At 51.1% G+C, this 14008-nt stretch overlaps 3 protein-coding genes across 3 annotated transcripts; 1 reads left to right on the top strand and 2 right to left on the bottom strand.

The window, feature by feature from the left end:
* Positions 1–77: 77 nt before the first annotated feature.
* On the top strand, positions 78–6354 carry BGZ61DRAFT_531294 (ankyrin repeat-containing domain protein; the record flags this gene model as incomplete). Its single annotated transcript, XM_046253686.1, has 7 exons — positions 78–337; positions 389–614; positions 669–731; positions 780–845; positions 901–1372; positions 1440–5761; positions 5830–6354. 7 exons carry the CDS (start codon positions 78–80, stop codon positions 6352–6354), a joined length of 5934 nt encoding a protein of 1977 aa, XP_046106353.1.
* Positions 6355–7481: 1127 nt separating this feature from the next.
* BGZ61DRAFT_493075 (uncharacterized protein) lies at positions 7482–9197 on the bottom strand (the record flags this gene model as incomplete). The annotated part of the gene is made up of 1 exon (XM_046250602.1): positions 7482–9197. The coding sequence occupies one exon, from the start codon at positions 9195–9197 to the stop codon at positions 7482–7484; it is 1716 nt and encodes a 571-aa protein (XP_046106352.1).
* Positions 9198–10113: 916 nt separating this feature from the next.
* Positions 10114–10918, bottom strand: BGZ61DRAFT_349646 (SGNH hydrolase-type esterase domain-containing protein; the record flags this gene model as incomplete). Its single annotated transcript, XM_046240164.1, has 2 exons — positions 10114–10467; positions 10526–10918. 2 exons carry the CDS (start codon positions 10916–10918, stop codon positions 10114–10116), a joined length of 747 nt encoding a protein of 248 aa, XP_046106351.1.
* Between the last annotated feature and the right edge of the window lie 3090 nt (positions 10919–14008).

Here is a 14008-nt window from a genome sequence, read left to right as displayed (position 1 = left end):
GCTCTCTCTGGATCCTTCAGTTGGGGGAGAGTCATTCCGTCTCTTGTCTTTGCCTGTGCCAATACAAAGCCGTCGCCATGGCTCAACCTGAGACTGGTGGTGACGAGGCCTCTATTGTTGAGATTGGCCTTCCTAACCACGCCCCAGGCAGCAAAGACCCGGACGCTGCGTCAGACAAGCCGGGCGACGATGATGCAGCCAGCGTCAAGAGCTTCGAAACTGCTACTTCGGCTCTCTTTTCCGATAGATCCTTGGATTCCGGCCCTGATGAACGATCGGTAGGCTTGAACATCATCAGGAACGGCGGCTGGTCTGGCTCCCAATATGATGATTATGAGTAAGTATGATCGCGCGCCGTACACGTACTGGACGCTGATTGCCGACATAGCATTGTCACTGTCCATGGACTGCGTGACGATTATCGCACTGCGTGGATTGACGCAGGCCAGGGTTGGTGGGTGAGAGACCGTCTCTTGAAAGATTTGGATGTGAGGCAGATTGATTATGCCTACGACATTGATGAAGGTGCCACCATCTACGACCCAGACGGAATCCGGATCCATGCCCAGGCCCTCGTTACTGAGTTGGCAAGAGTTCGGAGAGAACTTGATGAGGTACGCCAACCTCGCCCCCTTCTCCAGCTGCTGCCAAGCTAAAAGCGTTGATAGACCGAGACGGACCGTCCACTACTATGGATCTGCCACGATATCGGCGGCACAATTGTCAAGGAGGTATTCGGTACTTGTCCTCTCAATTTGATGCTCGACTAACGCTTGTAGGCACTCTCAATGGCACTGGCTAATCCCCTCGAATATGGCAAGATGGCCGTCCTGTCAACGGCAATCGTAAGTACCCGTAGCCGTCAAACCCCAACAAGGCGCTACTGACGCCCCGTGTCAGTTTTTCCTGAGCACGCCTCATCGTGCTCTGTCTGTGGACCATCTTGAAGACGAGCTTCTTCAACTCATCTACCTGCCTGGTCCCCAAAAGATAAGGACTGGGGCATTGGAGAAGGCCAAGAACCTGGCAGCTCAGGTGCACAGAATCAACCAGGAGTTTCTCCATACTAAGCTGCTCGACCGCGCAGTCATTTTCAATGTATTTACGAAATGCTACCGTGATTACATGGGCCAACCATCCAAAGACGGCAAAGACGACAAAGACAACGACAATGCATCCGACGACTCTTTTACTACTGACTCGGAAGCAGAGTTGGATCCGGTCACTCCGTTCCCAAGGTTTTCACATTCCTATTGCCAATCTTTCGAAACCATGGGCAGGTTTCGCACAGTTTACGACCATATGGACCTTGTCAAAGGCGATCCAAATCACGCATGGATATCAACGGATCTCAACAACACCAGCGGATGCCGTGAGTTTCATTACCGGGCCGTCATCAAAGCAAGAGTGTCAACTGACAAGCAGACCCTACTCCCCAGTGTTCAAGGTCGAGTACAGGTTTCTCGAGGACCAAGCGCACCTTCTTTCCCTCGCGCCCCCGACGCAATCGACAAACGTCCCTTACAACTCGATGCTCCCTCCAACCCCCTTTGTCCGCTGGATCATGAAGCAACTCACTCCTAACAACAAGAAGAAGCTGGAGGCCCTGAGGGATCCGAAGATCGTGCACCTGCACTGCAACGGGGACACATCACTTGACCTTGCCGACCTGTCTCGCCTCTGCCACCACGCTTTTGATGATGCCTTGGTCACCTCTGAGCCCAACAGGAACGCGCGAGGGGCAGTTGCGTATTTCGAGTTCGATCGGAATGACTCACGGTACAATAGCATTGAGGCTATGATGGTGTATTACATCAACCTCATCGTATGGCACTTCTGGGATCATGGAGAACAATACATGGCTGAGGCGTTGTCGTTGCAAAAGAGGATGAAATCGTGGTCGAGGGGCGATATATTCCACGTCTTCTGGGTGGTTAGGTACTGGATAGTCACCCTAGATCACCGGGTCAAGTTCTTCATCAGCTGTTTTGACCAATGTCCAGAGCAGGAGAGGATCTGGTTTCTCGACCGAGTGCGATACGAGCAGAGCTACACCGACGGCTCTACAAGGCTGATTATATCCACCACCGGCATGGACAGTCTCGGGGCCGGGCCGTTCCCGGAGATTGCGTCCATCAACATGGCCGAGTGTCCAGCTCTGAGTCGGCATGATGGATTGGCCGATGAGCTCAGGTCGGATCTCAGTCGCCTTCTAAAAAGACGACCACTCTGCAAGGCGTTTCAGTCACAACTTGAGACGTTTCTCTCGCAGTGCCACGACTCGCCACACCTCGGGCGTATTATTCTGACTTGGCTTGAAAATAACTGCCGTGGCACGTCCAGGTCAGAGCTTGAACCAGTCATTGGTAAACTGTCTCCCGCATCTGCGCAGAGTGCGGTCCAAGTTTTCGTTGATTTTCTACCTCCCGAGCGCCGTCAGAGAGCCAGGAACGTCTTCAACTGGGTTAAGCATGCAGCCGAGCCCTGGACGGCCGGGGCCTTGGCTCAGGCGATCGCCATCTCCGAGTCTCCGGGACAAGATGCGGACCTTGGCCAACTTGATCCGGCTGGGCTTATATCCTGGGTCGACCAGGTGTTTGGCGGCATCATCACCATTCGACACGGCGAGTTCAGGTTCAGCCACTCTTCGTTTCACAGCCTGTCGGAGATTGAGATCGAGGGGAGCCCGGAGGAGGTGGCACATCAAGTGAACAGTCAACTGGCGGAAATATGTCTGCGTTTCTTTTCCAATGAGAGTGCGCGAGAGGCCTTGTCTGCTTTCTCTCCAGATCGCCTCGAAGGGGGTCCATGGGAGTCGCTACTTTCAGCCACTGTGATTGCTTACCAGCGTTCGAGCATGGCCGAGTACGCCGTTCGGTTCTGGCCTCATCACTACCGAGCCAGCGGGAAGCTCAAGCCCAACGGACTTTTACGGGGAATGTTCGCGTCCAAGGGGTCCAGGGGTGCTTGGGAGGTTCCGTTCTATACAATGTCCAACCCAGTCACCAGGATTAATAGATCCTACATCTCACTATTGCCAGTCTTTGCAATGTTGGGTTTGGAAGAACTGGTCAGGAGCGAGTGCGAATCTGAGAGAAGACATGCCTCATTCGAGACGGATTGCTGGTATGCAATCACGGAAGCCGCGAGAGCGGGCAACAAAGATATTGTCAAGTGGCTACTCGAGCAGGTGAAGGTCGATGAAGCCCAACTCAGAGATGCCATCTTCTGGGCCGCGGCATACGGCAAGGGAGGCGCCTTGGACATGCTCCTTGAAAAAGTACCCGATCCAGCAACGTTTGACTGGCCCGAGGACCTTTTGGAACGATCCGTTGCCGCGGGTCTGGATAATCTTCTCGCGGCCATCCTGCTTTCAAATCCGGACATCAACGCAAATACGATGTACTTTGATACATCCCTGATAAACTTGGCCGCGTATACGAATCAAGTTTCTATCATGGAGACGCTGTTGAAGTTCGACCCCAAGCCCGACCTGTCCCTTTTTGATGATGATGGCGATACCGCTCTTTCCACTGCTTGCAATGTTGGAGATCCACGCGCGGTACAAGTTCTCCTAGGGGCAGGAGCTGATGTGGAATTAACAGGCGACGATGCTCTGAATCCCGTACGGGCTGCTATTCTATTCTCCAGGCCCCGGGCACTTGAACTTGTCATCGAGTCTGGGGCAGACTTCAAGAGCGGCGATGAGGACGCATCGGACTCGTCGAATGACAGAGCTCCCTTGATAATCGCTGCAGATGTCGGTAACGCCGAGTGTGTCCGCGTTCTACTTGCCCATGGGGCGGACCCGAATACCGAATGTGCTTCAGGGACGGCCCTATATCGAGCTGTTGCGAATCAGCGCGTGGATATTGCCCGCCAGTTGCTAGAGAACCAGCCTGATGCAGCAATCATAGGCCCTCCTCCTCAAGACCGAGACACAATGCTGGTCAGTGCTGTGGCTTCCGGCAACACGGAGCTCGTCTCACTGTTGGTGGAATTCGGCGCCAAGCTCGACTATCTCGATCCCAATCGCGAAGACGATGGCAAATCCCCATTGACGCTAGCAGCATGCGACGGCAAATTGGAGATTGCCGAGCTACTCGTGAAGGAGGGTGCCGACGTCAACTATACCGATGGTCATGAAGATGTCGATTCACCCCTATTCGTGGCACTATCCTGGAGGCGACCCGGCCTGGCGCGGATGCTGCTTAAACACAACGCGGATCCGCACTGGACCAGTGACGTGGGATGGAACATGCTTCACGCGTCGTATGACTGTCCGGAGATATTCCCAGATCTTCTCAAGCTCAAACTAGACATCGACAGTCACTGCAGATCTGGCACTGTCCTCCACCTCGCAGCGGGCGACGACCAAGTCCAGGTGGTCGAGATGCTCCTGAACAACGACCCCAAGCCCGACGTGGAGATTCCATACGATTCACCTGACTTTGATGCACATAACGATAAATACACGGCTCTGATGATGGCTTGCATCCGTCCTTCTCCGCCATGTCTGAGGTTACTGCTCAGCGCCGGCGCGAATCCCCGCTACCGCGCCAACAACGATGTTGACGCCGCCTCCGTTCTGGCCGGCTCCTACGGCAATGTTGACAAGATCATAGAGTGTCTAGAAATGCTGCTGACGGTTCCCTACAAGATCGATGTGACCCGCACCTACGCCAAAGGCAACACTCTCCTGCACAAGATCAGGCCCATGACCCACGTCTCCCTGGTCCAGCTTCTGCACAGGGCCAAGGTGCCCTTGGATGAGGCCAACGAAGATGGCTACACCCCTCTCGCGGTCGCCATTATGCTGGGTAACGCAGAGGTGGCCGAGTATCTCATATCATGGGGGGCCAGCGTGAATGTATTCCACCCTAACTTTGGTAGCCTCCTACACATGGCCTGCTCCTCCGGCCTGCTCAGGATTCTCAAGCTGCTCATTGAGAACGGGGCGGATAAGGAGGCGGTCGATCCTGGTTACATGGACGGGGAGTCCTTGTTGCACACTACCTTCAGGACCATGGAATATGGACCCCGGCTTCACGAGAGGGAGTTAATCGTTCGGTATCTTGTAGATGAGGTCAAGGTTCCCGTCAACAAACTCGGCGGCCGATTTGGATATCCCATCATTCAAGCGGTGGCGCGCAGGATTGACCCAATGTTCTCCCTCAAAACCCTCAAGTTCCTCATCCGACGCAAGGCCAATCTAGATGTCGCCGACGACCAGGGCCGCCGTGCTGTACACATCGCCGCGATGCTGCAGGGCCCTCCACGTGCCCGGTTTTCAGTGCTGGAGACTCTTTTGAACGCTGGGGCAGACGGAAGAGCAAAAGACCGGTTCGGGCGTAAACCCATCCACTTCGCCGCGGCGTCGTCGACTAATCTCGAGACCTGTCCGCTTCCCAACTGGACGGATGACTTGGACATTGCAGACGACGACAACTGGACGCCACTGCTCTGGGCTGCTCGATCAGGCCATCCGGAGAGTATCCGCAAACTGGTTGATCTTGGCGCTGACATATGGGCTTCAGGGCGTAGCTACGACCCTACGGCTGAATGGTCACCGTTGAGACTCGCCCACTTTCGGGGGATGAGAGAATTTAGATACGGGCCTCTGTTGGAGGTACTCAGGCCGAAGCCGGAGGAGGCCACGCGGGTCAACAAAGATGGTACAACAGAGGAATGGGGGTCGAAAACCCACACAAGCCCTATAGGATTCTACCGCTCGGGACTCTTGTGTTGGGGTTGCTTAGTAGTAAGTCACCACCGTTGTTTTACGGGAGGATGCTCCGAGGTGCTAACACTCTGTTTCCCATTGTTCAGGTCATCAGGGGCATGCGATGGAAGTGCATAGAGTGTACCCAAGACGTCTCTTTCTGCTTCAAGTGCTATGCTCACCGGCTGGACATGCATAATCGGGAGCACACGTTCGAGGAGATCGGTCCCTTGTTCGCTCCGCCACCTCCACCAGGAGGGATACATCCGCCAGGAGGGATTCCAGGTATGCCTCCTCCACCAGGATGGACACCAGGATGGATTCCAGGTAGACCCCCACCAGTATGGACTCCAGGCAGGCGGCCGATGGGCATGCCTACTAGCAATTCAGGAAGCACTCAGTCGAGCAGCTCTAGCAGCAGCGCCCGGACGCGCTCGACTCGCTCGAATAGCCCCTCCAGGCGGTCGGCAGCGAATGGTGAGGACTCTGCGGACGATGAGGACGAGTCTGTTGGAGATGAGAGCGAGCATGATTCGATCAACGGACGTCGGTCGCCGTCGCTGGATGGAGAGACAAACAGCAATGCTGGTTTCGGCGGAGAGAGTGTGGTTCCAGGTTCAGAGGCCAGCTGAAGACGCTTGGGTTGGTGTCTGGGGGGTTGATAATGCGGTCGGTAACATAATATAGATATTTATATATATGTTGGCTACAGCCGGCAGTCACATCACGAGAGTCTCGCCTTCATTCGCGAGAATGCAATTTATTAGCAGCAGAACTCTACTGAGGACATGCTGGAATTTAAAGAATTTACGCTGCTCAATAACAGTTGAGCTTGCACTGCTATTATAGTGCAGAGTTTTCTTTATCACCATCGCTTATGATCCAGGAGGGACCCGTATGTGCAAGTCGGCTGGAGAAAACCTGATATATATCACTATAATAATTGAGATACTGCTAGTCAATTTAATTCGTATATACCTTACAGTATCATCGGCCAGGTCATACAATGCGGCCATTTCTATCCAGATGAATGTAATGTCGATGCCGGTGGCCTGACTTCCCTGCGGATTGGCTCTGTTCCTATCGTCAAGAAACAGACCGCATCCGAAAATGGCTAACGCAATCCTTTGGTTTCTATCCAGGCATTCTGGGTGGTGTGGTGAGAGGTCTAGGAGGTTCCTTTTTTCAAGGAATTTTAGATGGTTATCCAGCTTGTGTCTTTCCCTTTCATCTTGAAGATTCCAATGGAATCCTGTGCTGTGCCGGAATCCAGATTCGTATCCCTAATGCGCAGGGATATATGTAACAAGGGCCTTGCGATTGATGGTCGACATAGTGACAAGTTATTCAGATGAAATTTATTAAGATGGGATGAGTGTCAGAAGGGAAGTTGGTCTCTTAACAATGGGAGATGTCAGTCTCCCTTATATCCTATTACTCGGAATAAGGTTACTATCTTAAGGTTATTGACTGTAGACAGCAAGATCGTTGACTACAGATAATAGGGTTGAAGTTAAAGGGGTTAAATAAAAGCTTTAGGTAGAGACTAGTAGGCAATAATCTTATTATTTAGCTACTGTTTCTTCTGGTGCTGGGTGTAGTACTTATTGTTTATCCCTACTATTTGAGATTACTGTATGGCTTTAATCTATCTGATGATATTGAGTAAAGCTAAAAAAAAAAAAAAAAAAAAATATACCTTACAGTTTGGACAGTGTACAGCCCTCTTACTCAACTGTCACAAAACCTAAACTTCCCACTACACGTAGTGAATTTTGGGCTTCGGAGGCTGCTTCATGTCATGGCCAAGGAAGTAGTCAACGTGATGCGACTGCATATATCCCTTCAGTGTCATGGCATTTCGATAGGCCGGGTTGTGAGGCAATGTATAAAGACGAATGTCGGTAGGGTGATCGGTGGTAAAGATGACGAGCTCGTCATACGCCTCGTTGGTGAGAATCACCTCCTCACGCCAGTCGCCCAGAATATCGCCAATGAACGCGGGGTTGCGGTTGGTCGGATTGATGGCCCCGTAGTCAGAAGCCTTGAGAAGCCGTGGAAGCTTGTTCGAAGGCGTCGGGTTTTCCCAATCCCACTTCTCGAACTTGCCGTCGTTGTACAGCTCCATGAGTTCATCTCCATCCCACCAAATGCCCAGATGCGGCCAAGGCGCCAGGCCAGTGTCATTCTCGGTCAGTTCGTTGGACTGGGCGTTGTATATTCCTGAGAAGCCCCATACTTCCATCCCCGGGTATCGAGGGTCAATGTCGCCAGCCATACCGCGTCCAATATCCGCTACGTCATCCCCGAAATGCTCCCAGAGTAGCGTTCCGTCTGTTGCATCGTAGTAGTACTCGTAAAGGCGACTTGGATTGTCTTGCTGTACGCCGTAGCCCTGTAACCCTTTGCGGTCTGGGTCCATCTTGGCGATGTGGTACCGGTCGCCATGGACGATGCCTTCTGGACCCAGCAGATAACGAACACTTCCGTCGCCGTTGAGCATGAACCCAATCTCGGCGACTTCATCCTTTCCATCGCCGTCCACATCTATAATCCGGGTGTTGTGTCCATCTGGTGCATCTTGATCCTCCCTCAACCACTTCCACTCCATACTGACATCAGAGCCGTCAAAGGTCCAAGCCGCCATGATGAGGTTGAAGCCGCCCTTGCCGATACGGTTCTTGAAATATGTCACCAAGTGAGGTCGTTCGCCATCCAGATAACCAACGCCGAACCGAGCAGCCAAGGGGCCGTCAGACAAGTAGTCGGTGGGCAGCTGAGCAGTTCCACGCAATGCCCCGGTCTTTCCGTCCAGAATGGCGATGAACTGCGAGTTATCGTCGTCTCCCTCCTCAAATGTTTCCCCATCGCCGAATGTGACGCCGTTCGCGATCCGAACTGCCACCTCGGCGTGCCCATCGCTGTCAAAGTCATAGACTGTGACGCCATCCCAATGTCCGACGTTGAGTGTTGACGACCCAGGCTCAATATTGTTCTGATTCTCGCTGTTAGGTCCCATGTTGACCTCCCAGAGAAATGTTCCGTCGCTGCGATACGCCTCTAGGAGCTGAGGCGAAGTCTGTCGATCTAGAACAAAATCGTACTCGCCATCACCGTCGAGGTCGCCAACCCATACATACTTGATCTTTCCGCCAGAACGGAGCGGAATCCGGACCACTGGCTCCTCTGCGTTGTCGGCGGGAAGTTTGAACATTCCACTGGCGTCTTGTTCTTTTCCCTTCACTACAGGTCGAACATGATAAGTGTTGGATTCTCCTAGATCGGCTTCCGAATCTATAAAGTTGGTCCCGCCGGTCAACACTTCAGAGTTGAGCCGTGTCGTCTTGCCAGTGCCTGTGGCTCGATACACATTGAAGCCAATGTCGTCAGGGTCGAGACCTAGCAAACGCCAGCCCACCAGGACATGAGTTTCGTTTGAGCGTACTGCCACGACTCCGCGACCGAGGTTCTCCATGGGTCGAGTGTTGGACTGGGCATGCGCCACTGGAGCAGTGACTGCAGTGGCCGCTATAGCGACTGCGCTAAGAGATGATAAAAACTTCATGATGGCTGCTAGACAGCTGCAATGAAATGATTTAGCGGTGGAAATGGCAAGATTGAGACATCTCAGGGCTCGGATTGTGATTTATATTTTAAACTTCCCCGATATGGTGAACATTCTGGACAGTTACGTAGTTATTTCGCATCTCATGATGTGTGCTCAAGGATACAGAATCGCACCATCGGATGATTGTCAACGGACAACCTTCAATTTGCCCGAGATGAGCGTATGACCAAGAAGAATTACTGTTGGAGGAAAATTAAACCCAGGTCATGTGTAGATCAAAGTGGCCTCTTACCCCACACGATGTTGATGCAACCTCGCAATTCTCCCCGGATCTACGACATCTATTCATTTCTAATTCCTCTGTTTTGGGACTGGTGTAATACCTCGGGCTATTGTATGTCTCGGGCGAGTGGAGTGAAACCTGCAAAGCGCTTGCAAACGATATCATCCGTCTTGCACGGAAAAAAGCGGCTCTCTATTCGTACCCTCAAGGTTTTATCTGCTCCTACCTTACTCTCTATCGCCTCTTCGTATTTATGAGCGCGGGCAAATACATACGTGCGCCAGAATACCGTTTCGAAGTATTATAATCCTAAAGACTATATATTATTGTAGAGTTGTATATTATCTTTAGCCTTATTGCTACTCAGTCATCGCAGAATTGGATAGGTTTCGGATAGGCTTTGGCGATAAGATGGTGTGAGTGAAGTCCAGTTAGACTAAAACAACACCAGAGAGCCGCTGTCGACTAGGGAAGCCCCATCATAGGTCCTACACCATAGTGGACCATAATGAGATACAAGAACCATCCTACAGCACTCTCTTACTCGTCGCCCGTGGCAAACTCGCCAGCCCAAATCTTATCACTGAGAGCCTTGTTGGGGATGATGAAAGGGTTGAGATCAGGCCGCTTCTCTAAAAGGAGGTCGGCCACCATTCGGGCAAAGACTGTCTCGCCAGCGACATTGAGATGCGTCTTGTCTCCGCTGCTCAGGTCATAGTACGTCGCGTTCTCCGAACCAATGGCATTGACGTAGTTTGTGCTCGCGATATTCAAATCCAACCATTTGATGCAGTTCTCCTCTGCGGTGGCGATTGCTGCTTGGCGCCACTCCTCTAGGTTTTGGATGACGGAGCCTCCGCTAAACCGACGACGAGTCAACGAGGTGATGATAATCTATGATCTTGGTTATTTTCTGGCAATATGAAAGAATAGCCATAGAGGAAAGACTTACCGGAGTTGCACCAGCATCCTTAGCTTCTGTAATGAGACTTGTAAGGTTGCTCTGGTATTCCTCCAGAGTCAGAACCTTTTGGTCGTTGTGCCCGAACTGGATGGTCACAATCGGCCTGAATTCCTCCAAGTTGTCTGCGATGCTTTGCAGCACTCCAGCCCATCTTCCGTCCGCTCTAAATGAGACCGTCGTTGCTCCGCTTTTCGCGGGATTGATTCCAGCAGCGGGTTCTCTCAGATCGCGAAGGAAGCCATCGCCCCATCCCCCATTCACGGCAACGGTGGAATCTCCTGTGAGGATAAAATATGGAGGCTTGCTGCTCTGGGGTTTGGGGGCTGCGTTGATCTGGCCCAGAAGGGTTGCAAGCGGAAATAGAACCTGGAAGAACTTCATATTGATTAGGGATTAGGATCGAGTTGGATGTCAATGCAAATGAGACTACTTGAGTTTGGCTATCTAAAGAACTTCCAGGGTGGTTTGTGCTCTATATATCGTACAAGCGCAGAGATCGTCATGCATATTTCCTCACATCTCAAATGGCGACTTGTGTAGTTCGGCTGCTGTTTTAGCGAAACGGAGCAGCCGTAAGAAGAATATGCAATGCCCTTCGTCCGATCATACTTGGATGTTCCACCAATAATCACCCGGAATAGCCTAGTCTATATAGCCGCGGATGCATGATGCTACCTTGCCAGTAGCTCCATGGGAATATTAGAATTGCTCGAAGGATTAACGTAGGTTATTTCATGCTACCCACGACCGCGATTCGCACGGGGTGTCAAATACGAGTCGGTGAGGAAGTGGTGCATTAAAAATGCCAAGGCATTGTCCAGAAAAAGAAATATACCTATAACGTGCATGATAAGCGAGTGCCGCAGACAAGCGAGTGCCGCAAAAATCCTAGGATCACTTCTTATTTCATTAAATCAATTATTTCTCAACCACCAAATATGTCACAATCAAATAATGAGGCAAGAATTCTTCTTGCTCTTCAAGCCCTTCAAAATAACCCAAAGCTAAGCATCCGACGCGCCGCAACGATCTATACAGTGCCCGAATGGATGATACGTCGCCGACAAAATGGCATGCTTTCTCGACGCGATATTATCCCTAAGTCACGGAAGCTCTCTGATCTAGAGGAACAGATTATTGTTCAGTTTATTCTCGACCTAGATTCGCGAGGATTTCCCCTGCGACTGCGTGGTGTTGAAGAAATGGCCAACCGACTGCTCGCCGACCGCGACGCGTCACCTGTCGGCAAGCGCTGGGCTTCCAATTTCGTCAGGCGACAACTAGAGCTTAAGATGCGTTTTTTTCGTAAATACGACTATCAGAGGGCCAAATGCGAAGATCCAACCATTATTCGAAATTGGTTCCGGCTCGTGGAGAATACAATCGCGAAATATGGTATCGACCTAGCCGATATCTACAACTTTGATGAGACCGGCTTTATGATGGGCATAATCGCAAGCGGAATGGTCATCACAGGCGCAGATAGGCGTGGAAACCCGAAATCAGTGCAGCCTGGAAACCGGGAATGGGTTACAGTCATTCAGGCGATTAATGCGGAAGGCTGGGCGATCCAGCCGTTTATCGTGGTTGCGGGCCAATATCACCTCGCCAACTGGTACCGGGAAAGCAACCTCCCGGGCGATTGGGCTATTGCGACGACTTAAAATGGCTGGACTGATAATAAGATAGGTCTTGAGTGGCTCAAGCACTTTGACCGGCACACAAAGAATCGATCAACCGGTCGCTATCGTCTTCTGATCCTCGACGGGCATGAAAGTTACTACTTAGTCGACTTTGAGAAATATTGTGAAGAGAACGACATTATTACGCTTTGTATGCCGCCTCATTCGTCTCACCTACTTCAGCCTCTTGATGTCGGGTGCTTTGGGCCGCTCAAAAAGGCATACGGTCGAGAAATAGAGCATCTAATCAGGTGCTCGATAACTCATGTTTCAAAGACTGAGTTCTTTCCGGCCTTTTATACCGCCTACCAAGCCGCTATAACGGAAAGTAATATCAAAGGGGGTTTTAGAGGGGCCGGGCTTATTCCTTTAGATCCGGAAACTGTGATATCTAAGCTTGATGTGCAGCTGCGGACTCCAACACCGGTTGAGGAGGAGGCTAGCCTCCCCGACCCTTGGGTCTCAAAGACGCCAAAGACGGTGCTTGAGGCTACCTCTTAGTCTGAATACCTTAAAAGACGGGTTAGAAGGCACCAAAGCAGCTCTCCGATATCTATTCTTGAGGCGCTTGAGTCTTTTTCTAAGGGAACAAAGGCAATAATGCATGAGATGGCATTAATGAAGTCTGAGATCCAGATCCTTCGACAGACAAATGAGACTCTTAGCAAACGGCGCAGAGCAAAAAGAACTCGACTACAGAATAGAGGGAAGATGACTGTAGATGAGGGAAGGGATGCAATTGATCAGAAAGATATTGATGCGCAGGTGGTGGCCGAATTGTTAAGAAGTGGTGGTTAAGGAAGATCAGCGCCGGTAAGAGAAAGGCGCTGTGGAACATGCGGCAAGACCGGTCATAATATAAGAACATGCCAGATAGTTGTTAATATGTCGGAGGAAGAGTATAGTAATTGATTTTAATTGATTAGATATTTAGTTGCTTTTTTATTTGAGTTTTTATTTTGAAGGTTGAGAAAAGTGCGGCACTCACTTGTCTGCGGCACTCGCTTATCATATACGTTAACACAATCCGTAAATCTTATGCCACGTTTTCCCTTCATGCAAATAACATTTGGTGGGACCCAGCGCTGAAGACCCAACCCCGGATTCCCGCCAAAAGCTCCGCCATTTTGGATTCACGCTAGCCGTGTTCCTTGCAAGAAACAAGATGGCATCATCAGGCTGTGTTCTGAGCATGGCCGGGGCAAGATTTCCCTTTCTGCGAGGGGATTAGACCGAGCGCCGGAGCTCGCTGATCGGGAGGTTGATCCGCCGAAGCACAAGTCGTGGATAGAAGCTGGACAATTGGCACGCAAAAAAATGAGCCTAAAAGCCCCAATGCAGAAACTGCAACTTAAATACTGAGCGAATTAATGCCGGCTTTTAGGGGCATCCCCGCACGTGGGCTCATTGATGGGATTATTTTGGTTGTCTCCGCTTCAGAGTCTGCGGATCTACACACCTGCCTTGTACAGCTGGTAAATGCCAGCTTGAGCTCCGAGTGGAACGTCTCCAGGAGTAGATAGCATGTCTATGACGTGTCAAAGGACTTCTGTTGGCATTGACACCGAAAACAGGAAGGCAGGTTTTCTCTTGGGAATTTGAGGTATCACGCAAATGTCAAAGCCGCAATTATTACTGCCCCAAACAATGGCTCTCACGTAGGTCATTCTTCGGATGGTTCGGTCACGCAATACCAAGCCAAATTTCCGCCAAGGGATCATAAGAAAGAAAGGCCAATTAGCTCAAGCTCAATATGTTGTCAATATTATTCCTAATAGCGTCTTTTCAA

Source organism: Ilyonectria robusta, assembly GCF_021365365.1.
Source record: "Ilyonectria robusta strain PMI_751 chromosome Unknown BGZ61scaffold_7, whole genome shotgun sequence".
NCBI classification, from domain to species: domain Eukaryota; kingdom Fungi; phylum Ascomycota; class Sordariomycetes; order Hypocreales; family Nectriaceae; genus Ilyonectria; species Ilyonectria robusta.
Note: the sequence above shows the minus strand (reverse complement) of the source record. Positions and strands in the feature narration are given on the sequence as shown.